This window comes from Fusarium oxysporum, chromosome 2 (genome assembly GCF_000149955.1).
Source record: "Fusarium oxysporum f. sp. lycopersici 4287 chromosome 2, whole genome shotgun sequence".
Taxonomy (NCBI): Eukaryota; Fungi; Ascomycota; class Sordariomycetes; order Hypocreales; family Nectriaceae; genus Fusarium; species Fusarium oxysporum.
In genome coordinates, this window is record NC_030987.1 from 499,367 (window position 1) to 514,028 (window position 14,662).

The following is a 14,662-nucleotide window of genomic DNA, read 5'->3' on the forward strand; positions in this document are numbered from 1 at the left end:
CTCCGGTTAAAAAGAGCGGATGCCTCAACACCAAGCATCAATGATGGGACATGTTAGACTTTGCCATCACGAGGATAACTTTTTCAGAGTTCCCATCTTGAAAGTGAAAGATTACGTGTAGCAGTTTTGCATGTAGTGAAATGTGATGTGTGTAGTAATTATACATTGATTATGTACGTCTATAAGATCAAGTAAATATTTATATCGCAGAAGCTAAATCAGCATCATCCAAACTCATCTCCCAATGCCAGAATGCATATTTTTTTGAACCATCCAACCCACCAATACATATTTCATCAGTCCCTTTCGTTGAAGCGCCTTTTTGAATCATCACGATTCTTGTCCATTACAAAAACTCCCCAGTTAGAAAACGCCCCAGTGAATGCTCCCCCGTCAAAATCAAGATCCGTTTGGCGCCACCTGGTCAAAAATTATCAGCGGCCACTGGCCTCCCTGCTGAATGCTGTTGATGTCATTTGCCGAAGGGCTGGATGTGACGCCCGGGACGCCCGCACCTGTCGAGGCGTCTCGTGTACTGCCTCCGAGCGTCAAGAGTGTCGATGCGCTGAAGCGATCTTGCGTGTCAGCGATGGCCGATGTCCAGTCGTGCCAGGTGTTTCCGCGGCTCTGCCACATCATGTCGGGCTGAGGCGCGACCTGGGGAGGCTGTGAGAATGCGAGCATTGGGTTCACTTGCGCCACAGACGACGGGAGTGCCGATGTGGTAGCTGCGACTGCAGCTTGTGCAGATGTGTTGTAGAACATGGCACCAGTGTCGTAAGTTGGAGGTGCCATGCTGTCTTGTTGGTGATCATTGTAGGCGAGTGTTGGGTAAGGAGTCTGACCGTCCAGGTCGGACTCGGGAAAGTAGCTCTTGGTAGATGGGACTTCACTTTGAGCCCCTCCACTGGTGGGTGCGGACTGGGCCTGAGAAGATGGGTAGCTTGAGGCTGGTTCCTGTTTGACCTCCGGTGTGGTAGAAGGCTGAGCACTCTTTGTCTCCTTGTTGCGCATATCATGGTCGATCCACGTAATCGTGCGGTCAATGATGTTTCCAATTTCAGTGGCAATGCTAGAATCCGAGCCTGTCGTATTGTTAGGGCTGACTGATTTGCGAACTAAGGACTGGAACTTACCGAGAAGAGAGCCAACTTCCTCAAGAATGCCGATCCAACCGTCCATCTCCTCCCGCAACGTGGCAATTGCCTCTGGAGTCGTTTCAAAACGTTTCTCCCACATGGCAGCCAACATGGTGAAGGTGCCAGCTGTGTACATCGAAGTCTGGTACCATGTCGTATCAAGGCACTTGCACTTCTGGATCTCCATTTGACAGTGAAGCATTTGGCGCGAAACATCCTCGCAGATGGCCATGTTCTCAGCCATCATGGCCTTGTCGCTGGTCATGGCGACTGAAGGATGTCGCAGGCAAAGACGGAACTCAAGCGCCCACGTCTTGGCGTAGACAGCTGCCAGACGGGTTTGCTCGGTCTGCTCAGAATGGTCAATCACCATGTGGCCAGGGAGCTCGTCCTCCCACTTCTTGATCTGAGCCTCAAGCGCCCTGACGATGCTGACATAGTTTCGCGCATCCCGTCGAACACTGTAGATGTTCGAGTACATTTCCATGTAAATGGGAATGATCTTGAAGCTCATGATACCTGGCCAGTAAGGGCAAGGAATATCGCGGGATGTGTCGACGCCTTCATCCGAAAGCAGCTCATCAGCGATAGGCTCGGGAAAGCCGACGTCAAATTCCTCAACGGTGATAGGCATCGGCCGGCCACGACGTCCAGTAACAGCAATGTAGACAGTCATGATGACCCAGAAAGCTCTCTTGCGAAGCTCATGTTGAAGATTGTTGGGCTCGCCTGGCTTTCTTGACTCTCGGTGCAAATTCAATTCAAGTGCGCGCTGAAGGGCAAGGTTGGCGACGATTGAAACAACACCGGGCTTGGGGAAAGCTCTGGTATGCTTGACGACCATGGCCATGGCCTGGACCGAAGCCAGGTCTCGGGTGCATGTCAACTCAAAGAACTTGCTGAGCGCAAAATGGTAGTGACTGTTGGATCGCTCATTCATTTGAGCGCGCTGGTCAACCTGCTGCCAGTTTCTTGTGCCATACTGGAAGCAAATGATGGCGAAAACCATGTGCACTGTAACAAGCTCCGCCACTGAAGGCTCAAAATTAGGTTCATCGTACATGCGGGTCAACTGTATGGCTGTTAGCGATTAAGCTTAGAGGATGGTGAGACAACACTTACCAATCGCATGAAAGAAGGCTTGTGGAGGACTGGAAGGAAAGCGGAGAAGGTCATAAAGTACCACTCGGCGTAGGTGAAGGCATCTTCGCGCGAAGGCATCTCAGCCTGCATGGGAGGATTGACTCTCATGATGGATTGGAGGAAAGATTGCGGGGACTTGTTGTACGATGGCGCCACCTTGCCATCGACCGGAGGCTCCTCCGCATCTGGTGGCTCAAACGACGCGAGGTCGACTGTCATCCCTAGAATTGACAATCGCGTACCCCCGATTGAACTGAGAGGAGCACTGTCCATTCCAACACCAAGATGATTCTCATGAGGGCGGGACTCTAATGTGCGAGGGAAGCTGGGAGACAGGCTGGGGGCTGATCCAGAGTCCTTGAACAATGCGCTGCCGACTTGAGACCATGTTTCGCCAGTCTTTGGGTCAGGAATTGGGTTGCCCATATCATCAAAGTTTGAGTCGGAGGGGCACTGTGCATAAGGTGACCACTCCCAGGGCTTGACTTCGACGCCCTTGTTGTCGAGGAGCTTCTCAAGATCGCGAATATGGGAGAGCATGTCGCTCTTTTCCCTCTCCAACTCCTGCATGTATCCTCTTCGCTCTGTGCGCCCTGTCACGCGATCTGTAACATAGCATTCAAGGTTCTGGTTGGTGCAGTGGGAGCAGCCTTCTGGGAGTGCATCGCATCGAATCTTTCGAACCTGTAATTTTCGCGCGGTTAGCATGTTGTGAGAGCATGACCTGAGATTCATGACATACCTTGCATCTGTCGCAAGCTTGACCAGTGCGTGTATAAGACTGTAATCGGTTCTTGACAACGCTGGAGAAGTCGTCCGGGCCACGTTCTAGCCTGGGAAGCTTGACTTTGCCGGGAGCTTGAATCGTGCCATCATCTTCGCCATTGCTAGCAGCCCGCTTGGGAGGTCGTCCTGGCATCTTGGACTTGATGCGCGGGGAGATGCCCCTCGACGAAGTAGGTGAAGATCTCGCCGAAGAAGTAGCGGAAGGCGAAGCGCTCTTGTTGCTGGTGCTCGTGCAAGAGGCGGTGCTGGCCTTTGTCCTGGCCGTGCAACGAGATGTCGTGGCAGGCTGGCGCGGGCGGCGCCCAGTGGGTTTTGCTGAAGTCGCAGTCGCAGGGCCTTTTAAAGCAGCGTGAGAAGGGTTGCAGCTGTAGGCAAATGTATCAGGAGCCCAGGCGAGGGCAGGGTAAGATCGGGCGTCGAAGGGCCAGTAGAGGGGACCTGGGCCTGGCTGCGACGTCAACGACAACGACGTGGGAGTGGAAAAGTTGGCGATGGAGGAATTGAGGTTGCGCTGGGATATGGCCTCCATCATACTGGTCTGGGAACGAGGCCTCGAGCTTGGGCTTGCTGGGGCTCGTGCTTGTGGTGCCGCTGGTGCTGGTGCTGCCGGTACTGAGAATGGCACTGTACAGGGGATGGGCTTAGCGGGGAATGCGCTGTGCATTAGCGGCCTTCCGGGTATGGGGGACTCGACACTGGGTGGAGGCGAAGGTGTAGGCCTCGACGAACCCCAGTGGACGTATGTGACGTGAAGACTGACGAGGAGCGGATCTGGATATGAGACTGGACGAGAGGGAGGGAGGGGACAGATGGGATGATTTGCTTGTGATCTGTGGAAGAAATGGTCTAGACTCTAGTGGCTGTAGAAAATCACCTGTTCTTCTGCGTATATTGAAGATCTCGAACAGTCAATGCAATTGTATATGGTAAAGTATGCACAGTTATTGTATGATGGATCAAGCAGGGATAAGGCTGGTGAACGTCTGGTCTTATAAGCAAAGAGATCTGGTGGATGTCTTGAGGTTGTAACCATCCATCCATCCTTAGTTCACATCTTAGCTTGGCGAGTTAAAATAGATACACCAACCTTACCAACCCTTACAGTACTAACAGATCTGTCCCGGAGTTGGCGTTCAACAGAATTATTCCCATCGTCAACCTCTCTTTGCACGGAAAGCCCGCATCTCGCTGAGGAAAGCACAGATAGGTTCTCTCTATCAAATATGGAAGATAACTCATCCGGAGACGAGATATCGTCAGTGTCTGAGGAACGGAGAGTCCTTCTAGAAGAATACCGGTAGACTGGGAGAGGCAGCCACGATAACGTGAGTGTTGGATGAATTCTCCGTAGTCCAGAGTATGACATCGGATCTACTCACAGGGCCAGGCCAGCCAGGCCAGAGTTTCCCACAGAGGCGCTGCAAGGGGAGACGTCTCCACCGTGGCCGTCTAGACCGTGGTCTTTTTCTGGGCAAGCCACGAGATTTCTTGGGAGAAGATGCCATACAAGCACAATGATGCTGTGGCTGAAAGAGACAAGGTCAACCTCGGCGGTACCGTAAGAAATTCGACCATGACGATTCGTCACCCAGCGCAAAAATGTCAACAGAAAACGAGCTGATGAGCGGAGCCTGGGGAAGCCAAGACTGGGCAAATCTTGGGAAACTCGTATCATTATGATTTGCATGCAACCTAGACGAATGAAACCATTGATGGAACTGCAACCCTCCTGCCGGTACCGAAGAGCCAAGACGAAGCCAGACCAGACCTGTTCAGATTAGCGGTTCTTTTGATTGACTTTATGGTTATGTCGGTGCCTTGCTGATCAGGTTCATGCTTTCAGCCTCCACTGTCAGCCTTCAGGTTGGGCTGCCAAGATGTTGATGATCCCGTTCCCGCTACAGACGGCATATATCTGTCAACCTTGATGATGGTGGCGCCGGCCTTGTATCGGAGATACTCAATGGTGAAAGATGGCCACGATCATTTGAACGACGTGGGCAAAACGGATGAGGCGATTGAGTCTGACTTGTTACTGAACGACGTGGAAAACGTTTAGCCATAGCAATTGATGAATGGTCATAGACATTATCCCAACATACTCTGTACGTAATATATCGAGGTCGGCTTCTCCTCACTTCGTGACGCGTTGCAGCATCAAAATCGAGTTATCGTAGTGTCACAGGCGAGCGTCATATGGAATATACAGTACGAACACAGTATCACAAACATGTGACGACCCTTGACATGCCCCACTACCAATTGCACAGCCCATCCCTAGATCTCACTCTTTTTTACCCCTCCACACTAAACTAAACCCAAGATCGAAACTGCTCAAACCACCATCACAACGTTACGCACTACCCTTATCCCTAAGAGAAAATTAAGTTACGGAAATCAGCAGATTTTCCTAAACGAACTTTTGTCCATATTCCACTGCCAAGAGTTCCAGGTGCTCTTTCTCACTGCCAAGCCAACTACAACGGCTCTATCGGCTCCCAGGCCCTGGTCAGCAAGCAACAATGGCTCTCGAAACAGTTTCTCTCGAACACCTGCCAAACTCGCACAAGGTCTACTTTGCCCTGTTCCGTGACGTACAGAATGCGGCCTTTTTGCACCAGCAGCTGCTTGCTCGGAACCCCCAGTTCGAGTACGCCTTCATTGATGCCTCAGTGGTGAGTTCCGCGCGGAGTACCCGACTTGGGTATAGGGCAGTTTCCATTAATACGGAGGATCATCACCAGGTTGTGTCACGGCTTCAATTATTATCCGCTGTGTTTAAGGCTACGTCGACGGCTGTGAATGGCGCTCTCAGGACTCCAAACATTCACTCCGAAATTGTCTGTGCTATGAGTTCTTCTAATAACGTAATATGACCCCTTGTTCCGAGATGTCTTCGTTTGAGGCTGACATTTCATGCTCAGATTGCTGATGCCTATCGTCGATATGGTATCTCTCCTTCTACCAAAGACCTCATCGTTGTCAAGGTCACATTCCCTGGAGAAGATGGTGTTGAGCCCTTGACACATGACCAGATTTGGGAACATCTCAAGACCAATGTTGAGGGAGAGGCTTTGTCCATCACAGATGACCAGATCTCTACCACCACTGACGTACCAAAGGTGCGCAAGTACTACAAGTTGAATGGACTCAAGTGGATGGATGATATCCAAGATGAAAAGGTCAAGCAGAAGGAGATCGAGTCACTCGTCATCGGCGCAATGGCTCTAAGGGGTGTCTGAAGCACAATACCAAGTCAAAGCTTCACAATCAATCAAATAATCATCGTTAAAGACTAAAACGTAAGTCATTTCTTCATCTATGCTTGATCTATCTCGGATATTGAGATGCTAGACGCCCTGGACTCCTGATCGCTACCCATGATGCAAAACAAAAGAAACATAAAGACATGATATCAAGTTCTTTTCTCTTCCCTCTTCCCTTTTTATTTTTTGTTCCTTTTACTTCTTTAAGCCAAGCCGACGGCGCTCTTGCATCGTCGGACAAGCTCGGCCCAGAGAGCATCCCGGCTGCCCCTAGTTCGCTGGACGGCATCCTTGTTCTCGTGTGCGCGTCGGAGGAGGTACTTCATGCACTCGCCAGTGGTTCCCCAGACGAGGTACTTGTAGGCGGGCAGAATCTTGGACTTGTCAGACTGGCCAGCCTCGACAAGCTCGCAGCTGACCTCGTCAGCCATGCCCTGAAGTTGGGCGAAGGCAATGTCGGACTTGGCTCGGCCGGCCTCCATGATGGCGCGGCTTCGTCGCACGGACTCGGCGTTGTGAGAGGCGACGACAAGGCTGGCAGCGGGGTACTCCCCGGAACCCTTGACGTCAATGTTCCACTCGCGGGTGAGGACGCTGGCAGCGAGGGAGTCGAAGCAGGCATCGGTCTCCTCCTTGGTGTCGTGGAAGAGCTCGCGGGGGTCGGAGTTGAGATAAGCGCCACGGACAAGCTTGACACCGAGAGCAAAGTTCTCGATTTGAGCGAGCTTCAGGTGGTTGGAGAGAACCTCGGGGCACTTCTTCTTGTAGGCTTGGTAGGTACCAAAGATAACAGCCTCGCCAAGTCCCTTGTTGTACTTGCGGGTGAACTCGAGAGTCCAGTCGTCAATGCCGTCCTGGAGCATGTCCTGCTCGGCGTCGAAGAGGAGGCGGACACCTCGCTCGTGGGCAAGCTGGCAGATGGAGTCGATGGCCTTGTACATGGCGGGGCTGGGAGGCAGACGGTCCTTGAGCTGGTAGAGAGCGATGCTTCCGGCGCCAGTGAACTTGAGGGCGACAAAGTCACCAGGCTCAGCAAGTCGGACAGTCTCGAGGGTGCCTCGGGCCCAGGGAAGAATTTCGTTCTGAATGCACTCGTCGGTCTCCATGGCACCGTTCTTCAGACCTTCGCCCTCATCCTTGGTGAGGACAACCTCCTTGGCGTAGTTCAGAATAACACCAGTGAAACCAATGTTCTTGAGTCCATCGATAGTCTTCTTGATCTCTGGTGACTTCTCGCCTGCGCAGAACTGAGCGTAAAAGGTCTTCTTGAGGAAATATCGCAGAAGGGGGTTCTTGTCGGGGTTGAGCAGAGGGTTGGTGGTGTTGGCCAGAATACCCATGACGTGCAGTGAGGGAGGTAGGAGCAGAGGCGAGGAGGAGACGGTCATAGTGGCGAGAGATCGGAGAATCATGATGAGAGGAAGGACGGAGAGAGGTGCCTTGCTGGGAGCGATGGGAGGAAGAGGATCGGGGATTTGCTGCTGCTCGACGATGGTGTTTGTGCGTCGCTCAGAGGAGTGGATGTGACGGCGGGCGACCATGTTGGTCTTTGTGATGGTGAGGCATGGTCGGAGTGTGTTGATGGTGATGGCGTTGGATGCAGTCGCCCAGCGAAGGGGCTGGGCAGTCCCTCGCCGAAGGGCCGAGCTCATTATATGAGATGTGTGTGTGGTGTTGAGTTGACGGTCCTAGGTTGGTAGTTGAATGGAGATGCTGGACCAGTATGGAGGGATCCAGATGGTGATTGTGTTGGTGTTAGGTTTGGTTTACGGAGCGATGATGCAAGATAAGTCAAGTTAGGTTCTATCTGGTTGAGTTTGTGGAATGGGCAAACGGGTGGCAGAGAGCTTATTATATCCATCTCAGAGGGCAGTGACTATCAGTGTCGGTTGACTGCGGTGCTTCGCTTGGTGACTCTGGTCTGTGCCTGGGGCGTGTGAGGGAGGTGGCGCTATCTCCAGCCCGACAATCCATATCTCCCTTGCCCTGTTTGTTTAGCCTTCCCCCATTCCACAGCAGAAAGAAAAAAGGCCAATTCTTCTTCGCCATTGATCTCCAGCTTGCTCCAGTTGAGCTAGTCATTCATGGTCATGTTTACGCTATACCAAGGGGCCCCCCGGTCCTCCGCAGAGGCCGAGCCAGACCGGCCCGTGACTATCAAAATGCACTGCAGGCGAAGGAAAAAAAGAAAAAGGACCCAGCTGTACGGAGCTTATCAGCCGTCACGTGGCTCATTTTAGCTTCTGCATCACCACAATGGCCGAAAGTAGCCGTTGAGGGGCGTGGGGGGTGCAAGCCCACGATAATTGGGGAGATTAGAATGGAAGCTGGGGATTTGGTTTCTGTGATTGCCGCAACAGGCCGCGATCCCAGTAAATACGTGTTATGTAATTGGCGACACTGGCAAAGCTAGCAGCACAGGGCATTGTGGGGAAACCTTGGAGATGCATCACCAGCATTCTCTTAACTGTTTTGAGATTGACAGTGTTGGCTTGTGCTGAGACCTGAGACGTCTTGTGACTTATTTTGATGACGATATGTCCGTGTCTCTTACTTTCATAGCCAACTTCCATTGTTGGTCAATGATGTGCAAGGGGGCTGAGGATGATGTGTCGTTGCGGTTCGGTACTCTAGATAAGGCGATATGGATAAGATATGCCGACATCCAATCCAATGGATGACGAATGGGGCTCTGCTACCGTATCTCAATGGCCTGGAACTGAGAGAGAGAAAAATATTCGATCTCGCTAGAAGCCTTCTGCAGCGTTTGCTTATCGATCATGTCTCCATAAATGACCGACCGAAGCCGCTGGCCCTGGGCTGGTCTACGGGAGAGGCGTTTACCTAGAGAGTCCTAAATTCGGAGGGCCCCGATAACAAACGACACTAGCATATTTTTTATCTCTGAATTGATCTTGCACCATGTTATTCCCCTGTGCTGGTCTCTGGTCAGTGCGATAAGTTATGAACCATTGACCAAGTCGTGATATATCTACATTTTGTATATTGTACATAGAAGAACCCAATTACATCACAATGCTGGACGAGCATCATCGTCTTCCCTTGTATTTGACCTCCGACCTCGCAAGAACTCGACATACCCGATCGGTCTGCCTCGGGCTAAGCCAAGCACATCTTGAATCCCACCGTACGCAAGGCCAAACAACAACCCGTATCGCGCGGTCCGGGCGGCGGTTGTGAGTGACAGGCGATCTAGATGCAGACGCCGAATATCGGCGCTTGTTAGCTCATCTCTTTCTGCCGCCTGCGCTGTAAAGTAATGTAATGTAAAAGAAACCCCTGCTCCACATCATGCAATGCTTGCAATATCTACCCGTCGCTTTCCATCATCAAAGCTCCCAAAACGTCATGCATTCCCCATATGGGGTTTTGCGCAATACCGTTTCCCTTAGTCAAGCCGAGGTCTGAAGAGATAACCTAAAGAGAAGGAGAGAAAAGAATTGACCACTTACGCCAAAGAGAAAACGCGCCGGCGACTGTAAGCGTAGCTATCGTCGTAGAAAACATGTCGCTCGCCCCGCGATATCGATCGACCGTGCTCTCAAGCGACAAGGCCAGGAAGCTCCAGAAGCCCGTCTTGAGACCCATGCGGAAGCCCTCTCGTATGCCGCCCTGCATGGCGTGGTAATTCTTGCTCTTGTGGTAGAAGTACCACCCTGTCGTCGTGTCGGGCATCTTGTGCGCATGCTCCGCCCGAAACCGCAGCTGCGCCATCTGTCCGCCCTGCGTCGCACCAAGCGAGAAGCCCACGACTGCTGACGAGATTGTTCCCAGCATGAGCCGCATTGGCGTCGCGATGGACAGACGCGGGTTCGTGTCCTGGGGGAAAGTTAGATCTGAGGGCATTGGTGCCCCGGGCCGGGGTGACGGCGCCAGGGTCGGCGACGGAGCGGCGGCCATTGTGGTGAAGCTGGGAATATCTTGTTTCTAGGCTGTGCTTCTGTTTTCAGAGAAGGCCGAGATTGTCGCGAGGCTCTGCGGCTGGTGGAGTCTCGTCTCGGTGGTGGGATGCGGAGAACGAAAGACCGGCCGGAGTTTGCAATCCCGGCGGTGGATGCTGGTTTTTTGGCGCCGCTTGGAATCGGTAATGAAGAAGAGGGGTTACGCTTGGGGTTGGAGTTGGTAATAAAAAGATGACAGGCGAAGGCCCGATAGAGATATGTTCTTGTATCGTGAGATTTGAATATGTAATTGAATTGACTTCGCTTCGACGCTTGCGTGATTCGAACTTGAGGCTCATGTCATGATGGACAGTGCGCTCATGCATTAGTACAGTATTCACGCACGGTCTGTGTCTGTGTTCACATGGAGCTCGAAATGCAAGGTTTGCAGTCGTCAAAATGTTTGGGAATTCAAATGGCCAGTTTCAATACTCCAAGACAAATTCCATGGAGTTGACCAGTTCTCAGGGAGTGAATTACAGTTACTCATTTCCTCGAGTCAATGGTAGCTTCGGCCCTATGGCTGGCCAGATGATTCTTTTGGCATCCATTTTCAGTGCCTGTTCCAGGGTAGCATTCGGCTTCTAGAAGCTGTCACTTTATGCCTTGCTTTCGTTCCTGGATCTTGTTGCTGAGCTGTCACAAATCCTTGAAGATGACGTATCGATAGTTTAGTTCTTATAGGACAGCGTTTCTGCACACCATCGTAAGCTGGGATATCCATACGTCTTGATGGAGTGACAGCGTTCAAATCCTGCCTGTGTCCCTCCATCTACGCGCTCTCACGTGATGTCGCGCCGAGCTGAGCCGCGATTCGCCCCGCCGTTCAAAGCCTCAATGCCCCTCATGAAGAACAGAGAGAGGCAGCTTTAAACTCTGACGTCTTCCTCAAACCTTCGAAACAAGATCGACAAAATGGTACTACACAGATCGACTTACTTCCTAACGCCTTTCGATACTAACAATACCCCAGACTGACGTTGATGACGCAAACATCTCGGTGCGCTTCAAGCACGGCATCCATACCATCTACCTCTTCATCGACGCTCTCGCCCCCTTCTCCAGCGCCGCCACTGAACTCCTCAATGTTCTGATCGAACGATACCCCGATGGTCTTACCAAGTCGCTTGGCTCTTCCGAGAAGACTACCTTCGATACAGACTCGACTCTGGCCTTTGGCGCATTAAAGACGCCGAATGACCCCTCGAGCGGGTGGGTTAAACTCAAGACGGGTGATGGGGAGAAGACACCGACAGCGTTGGGACTGAAGAACAACAGTCTTCTTGCGTTTGCGGTGCTGGATGAGGAGGGTGATGCGCCAGAGTTTGAGGTTGAGTGGCCAAAGGAGGATGAGGAGCTGTATGAGGAATGATTTAGGGGCGAATCTCCAGATCCACGCGAAGTCGACTACATTTCTGCGACGGCGTACTGTCTCCCCTTGATGCCGGGCGGAAGATACACCTACGATCGAGGCTGGCGTCGAGAACCGCGCCTGAGGACTACACCACGGAGCTCTCATGGAAGGAACATAGTCGTACGACGCCTTACTGGGCCTGCAGAATTACAGAGAAGATGTGAAAAGAAATATTAAAGTAGATACCCAATTGAACGCTTTACATGACGACCAATAAGGATGAGCTGAGCTTGGGTAAAGATCATCGGGGTAGGTAACATTGCAGGCCAAAGCATCTGGGTCGCATTGATCGAAATATCACGACGCCACAACTAATAAAATCAAGCATATTTTTAAAAATAGAGGAACTCGCCATTGTTTCAATTCCGTCTTACATGACTCGCTGAATCAATGATGCGGCGTTCCTCTCCCTGAAAAAGGGGCCCTTGTCGCATGACTAAGCCATGTAAACTTCATGTGTTGTCAATTCTCCAGGGGTACAGTACCTAAAACCAGGGACCAACACCAACTCTCCTTTCCACGACCAAACCTTTGCGCCGCTCCCAACAACGTCCCGTTGGCCTTTTTAAAACACCACCGACGTGGCTTGCGCATGAGGTCGACTACATGAAAGTCGTGGCTTTTCTCCGCCATGGCCTGGGCCTACTGGTGCCGCTCTCGATAGCCTTCACAATCTACCTCTACATCTTCCCCATCGTTCAAGGATGCGCATTCCCCGTCGAGTCGAGAGATAGTCAGGAGGCTTATGACTTGACCAAGAAGTTCCACTGGCCTTCGAAGCCGACTGCGGACGATCATGCTAAGCTTGCGCCTTTTCGACTCCTTGCGCTGGGAGATCCTCAGCTAGAAGGTGATACCTCGATTATTACGAACTACCTGGGCACTTTTCCTCATGTGCAGAGTGTTTTCAAGCATGTGACGTTTCAGACGACGCATTGGTGCTTCCGCGAGCGAGTGCGAAAGATCATACACGATATTGTCGATATAATCATGGAGGATCTTCCCTACTACCTCATGTCGCAGCGCAAGCGGTTCGATCTATGGGGCAACGACTTTTACCTGGCGCATATCTATCGTCAAGTTAACTGGTGGTCCAACCCTACCCATGTATCAGTACTGGGCGATCTTGTCGGTAGTCAATGGATCGACGACAAGGAGTTTGAGAAGCGAGGCCGACGATTCTGGAACCGCGTGTTCAAGGGTACCGAGAGATTGTCCGACGAGCTGGCGCAAACTCCGAGTAACGATGACAACATTTCTGGCGTTTTGGATGGTAGTGATGAAGCTAAGCTTTGGAAGAAGAGAATGCTCAACGTGGCAGGAAACCACGATATTGGATACGCTGGAGATCTGACCGAGGAGCGATTGGAGCGCTTTGAACGAGTTTTTGGAAAGGCGAACTATGAGCTGCGGTTCGAGTTGCCCATAACAGATCCCGAGACGATAGCTACGATGTACTCTGATTCCAACCCCGAGTCGAAACGAGTCATTCCCGAGCTTCGCATTGTTGCTGTCAACGATATGAACCTTGATACACCGGCGAAGTCTCTTCCTTTACAGGATGCGACGTACGGCTTCATCAACAACGTCATCTCGTCCGCAGGGTCCGTTCAATACCAGGGTCAATTCACTCTGATCCTCACGCATATCCCAATGTACAAGCCCGCAGGCATCTGCGTTGACGCTCCCTTCTTCGACTTCCATACTGCAGCAGACGGCGGAGGTCTCAAGGAGCAAAATCAACTCAGCTCTGATGCCAGCCGAGGTTTCTTAGAAGGAATCTGGGGCATGAGCTCAAAGAGAACTGCACCAGGCGGTGGCTACGGCCGCGCAGGTCTAATGCTCAACGGCCACGATCACGCCGGCTGCGACACGTACCACTACATCAACCAAACAAACGGCACAGATCCCTCCCAGCGTCAATGGGAAGTAAAAACCTGGTCCGACGCACAAGATCTGAAAATCCCAGGCACCGATGGCATACCGGGCCGACGCGAGATCACAGTCCGCAGCATGATGGGCGACTTTGGCGGAAACGCCGGTCTGCTGAGTCTCTGGTTCGACCAGGAATCTTGGGAGTGGAAGTATGAGTACGCCACGTGTCCGCTGGGAAGCCAGCACTTCTGGTGGTTCGTGCACATCTTCGACTTTATCGTGCTGGTATGGATGCAGTCGTACGCTGTGCTCTCTGTGATGGAGACTTATGGTGTTGATGTGGACGGGCCGTTTTGGAGGGGCGTGTCACGGATGAAGGATTTTGTGCTGCGGCGGAAACAAAGTGTCAGTGATAAGAAGTAAAACTATTTGGATAAAACGATGTTTGGGTTAGTGATATTTTCTTCATAGAATACAAAGCGTTCTGATTTCGTAATTTGATATGGGCTTCGCCTGGGATTACCGTTCGGTGAATTATGGTGGTCGTAACGGTGTTGGGCCGAGACATTCTCGCGATGGCAAGCTGAGTTGAGTAGATATTGCGAGGCGCAGGGCTGGAATAGGATTAGGGTTGTTGTATAAGGTGTGATGATGGGCGTGGTACTGATGGTAACGGTGTTGGACAGAGATCAGGGCCGCGCGGCGAGGTTGTACACATTGTTTGGTGTTTTGTATTGCCATGGTCAAGTTCTGGGTCTGAGATTGAGGCAATCATGGCTTGCCTTTACTGATATGAGTGCATGCGGCTCTGCGCCGTTGAGTCAGTCCTGGAGGTGTCATGATGAATGCGCATGCCATGTCTCGTGGTATCTTGTGTGTGTCGTCTTTCACACAGTCATTGCTGGTGCCACGCTTCAACAGCCCCCTTCATCATAGACTTTTCCTGATTACCAATATGATGATCATCTGTACAAAGATCACGTCACTCAACACAAACACTTATTCACGTCTTTCAGCTGACACGAACCAGATCACAGGCAACGCCATGATGTAAAAGACTATTGCGCGTGGTCTCCC

The 14,662-nt window shown here is 51.7% G+C and overlaps 6 protein-coding genes across 8 annotated transcripts; 3 read left to right on the top strand and 3 right to left on the bottom strand.

Moving 5' to 3' along the window:
• Positions 1-134: 134 nt before the first annotated feature.
• On the bottom strand, positions 135-5,202 carry FOXG_05736 (uncharacterized protein). 3 transcript variants are annotated; one of them, XM_018384167.1, is made up of 5 exons: positions 5,171-5,202; positions 3,025-5,103; positions 2,262-2,966; positions 1,137-2,211; positions 135-1,085 (listed from the first exon to the last, which is right to left on the bottom strand). In XM_018384167.1, exons 2-5 carry the CDS (start codon positions 3,730-3,732, stop codon positions 400-402), a joined length of 3,174 nt encoding a protein of 1,057 aa, XP_018241213.1. In that variant the 5' UTR covers positions 3,733-5,103; positions 5,171-5,202; the 3' UTR covers positions 135-399. The 3 variants fall into 3 exon arrangements, with proteins under 3 accessions (XP_018241213.1, XP_018241212.1, XP_018241211.1); XM_018384166.1 differs by lacking the exon at positions 5,171-5,202 and having other exon boundaries at positions 3,025-5,149; XM_018384165.1 differs by lacking the exon at positions 5,171-5,202 and having other exon boundaries at positions 147-2,211; positions 3,025-4,011.
• A 388-nt stretch (positions 5,203-5,590) lies between these two features.
• On the top strand, positions 5,591-6,310 carry FOXG_05737 (protein CGI121; the record flags this gene model as incomplete). The annotated part of the gene is made up of 3 exons (XM_018384168.1): positions 5,591-5,743; positions 5,813-5,935; positions 5,993-6,310. The coding sequence occupies 3 exons, from the start codon at positions 5,591-5,593 to the stop codon at positions 6,308-6,310; spliced, it is 594 nt and encodes a 197-aa protein (XP_018241214.1).
• On the bottom strand, positions 6,300-8,497 carry FOXG_05738 (proline dehydrogenase). Its single transcript, XM_018384169.1, has one exon. It carries the CDS (start codon positions 7,984-7,986, stop codon positions 6,538-6,540), a length of 1,449 nt encoding a protein of 482 aa, XP_018241215.1. The 5' UTR covers positions 7,987-8,497; the 3' UTR covers positions 6,300-6,537.
• A 655-nt stretch (positions 8,498-9,152) lies between these two features.
• On the bottom strand, positions 9,153-10,624 carry FOXG_05739 (uncharacterized protein). Its single transcript, XM_018384170.1, has 2 exons — positions 9,808-10,624; positions 9,153-9,547 (listed from the first exon to the last, which is right to left on the bottom strand). Exons 1-2 carry the CDS (start codon positions 10,253-10,255, stop codon positions 9,366-9,368), a joined length of 630 nt encoding a protein of 209 aa, XP_018241216.1. The 5' UTR covers positions 10,256-10,624; the 3' UTR covers positions 9,153-9,365.
• A 277-nt stretch (positions 10,625-10,901) lies between these two features.
• On the top strand, positions 10,902-12,003 carry FOXG_05740 (uncharacterized protein). Its single transcript, XM_018384171.1, has 2 exons — positions 10,902-11,214; positions 11,270-12,003. The coding sequence occupies exons 1-2, from the start codon at positions 11,212-11,214 to the stop codon at positions 11,666-11,668; spliced, it is 402 nt and encodes a 133-aa protein (XP_018241217.1). The 5' UTR covers positions 10,902-11,211; the 3' UTR covers positions 11,669-12,003.
• Positions 12,004-12,053: 50 nt separating this feature from the next.
• On the top strand, positions 12,054-14,280 carry FOXG_05741 (uncharacterized protein). Its single transcript, XM_018384172.1, has one exon. The coding sequence runs from the start codon at positions 12,317-12,319 to the stop codon at positions 14,006-14,008; it is 1,692 nt and encodes a 563-aa protein (XP_018241218.1). The 5' UTR covers positions 12,054-12,316; the 3' UTR covers positions 14,009-14,280.
• The last annotated feature ends 382 nt before the right edge of the window (positions 14,281-14,662 follow it).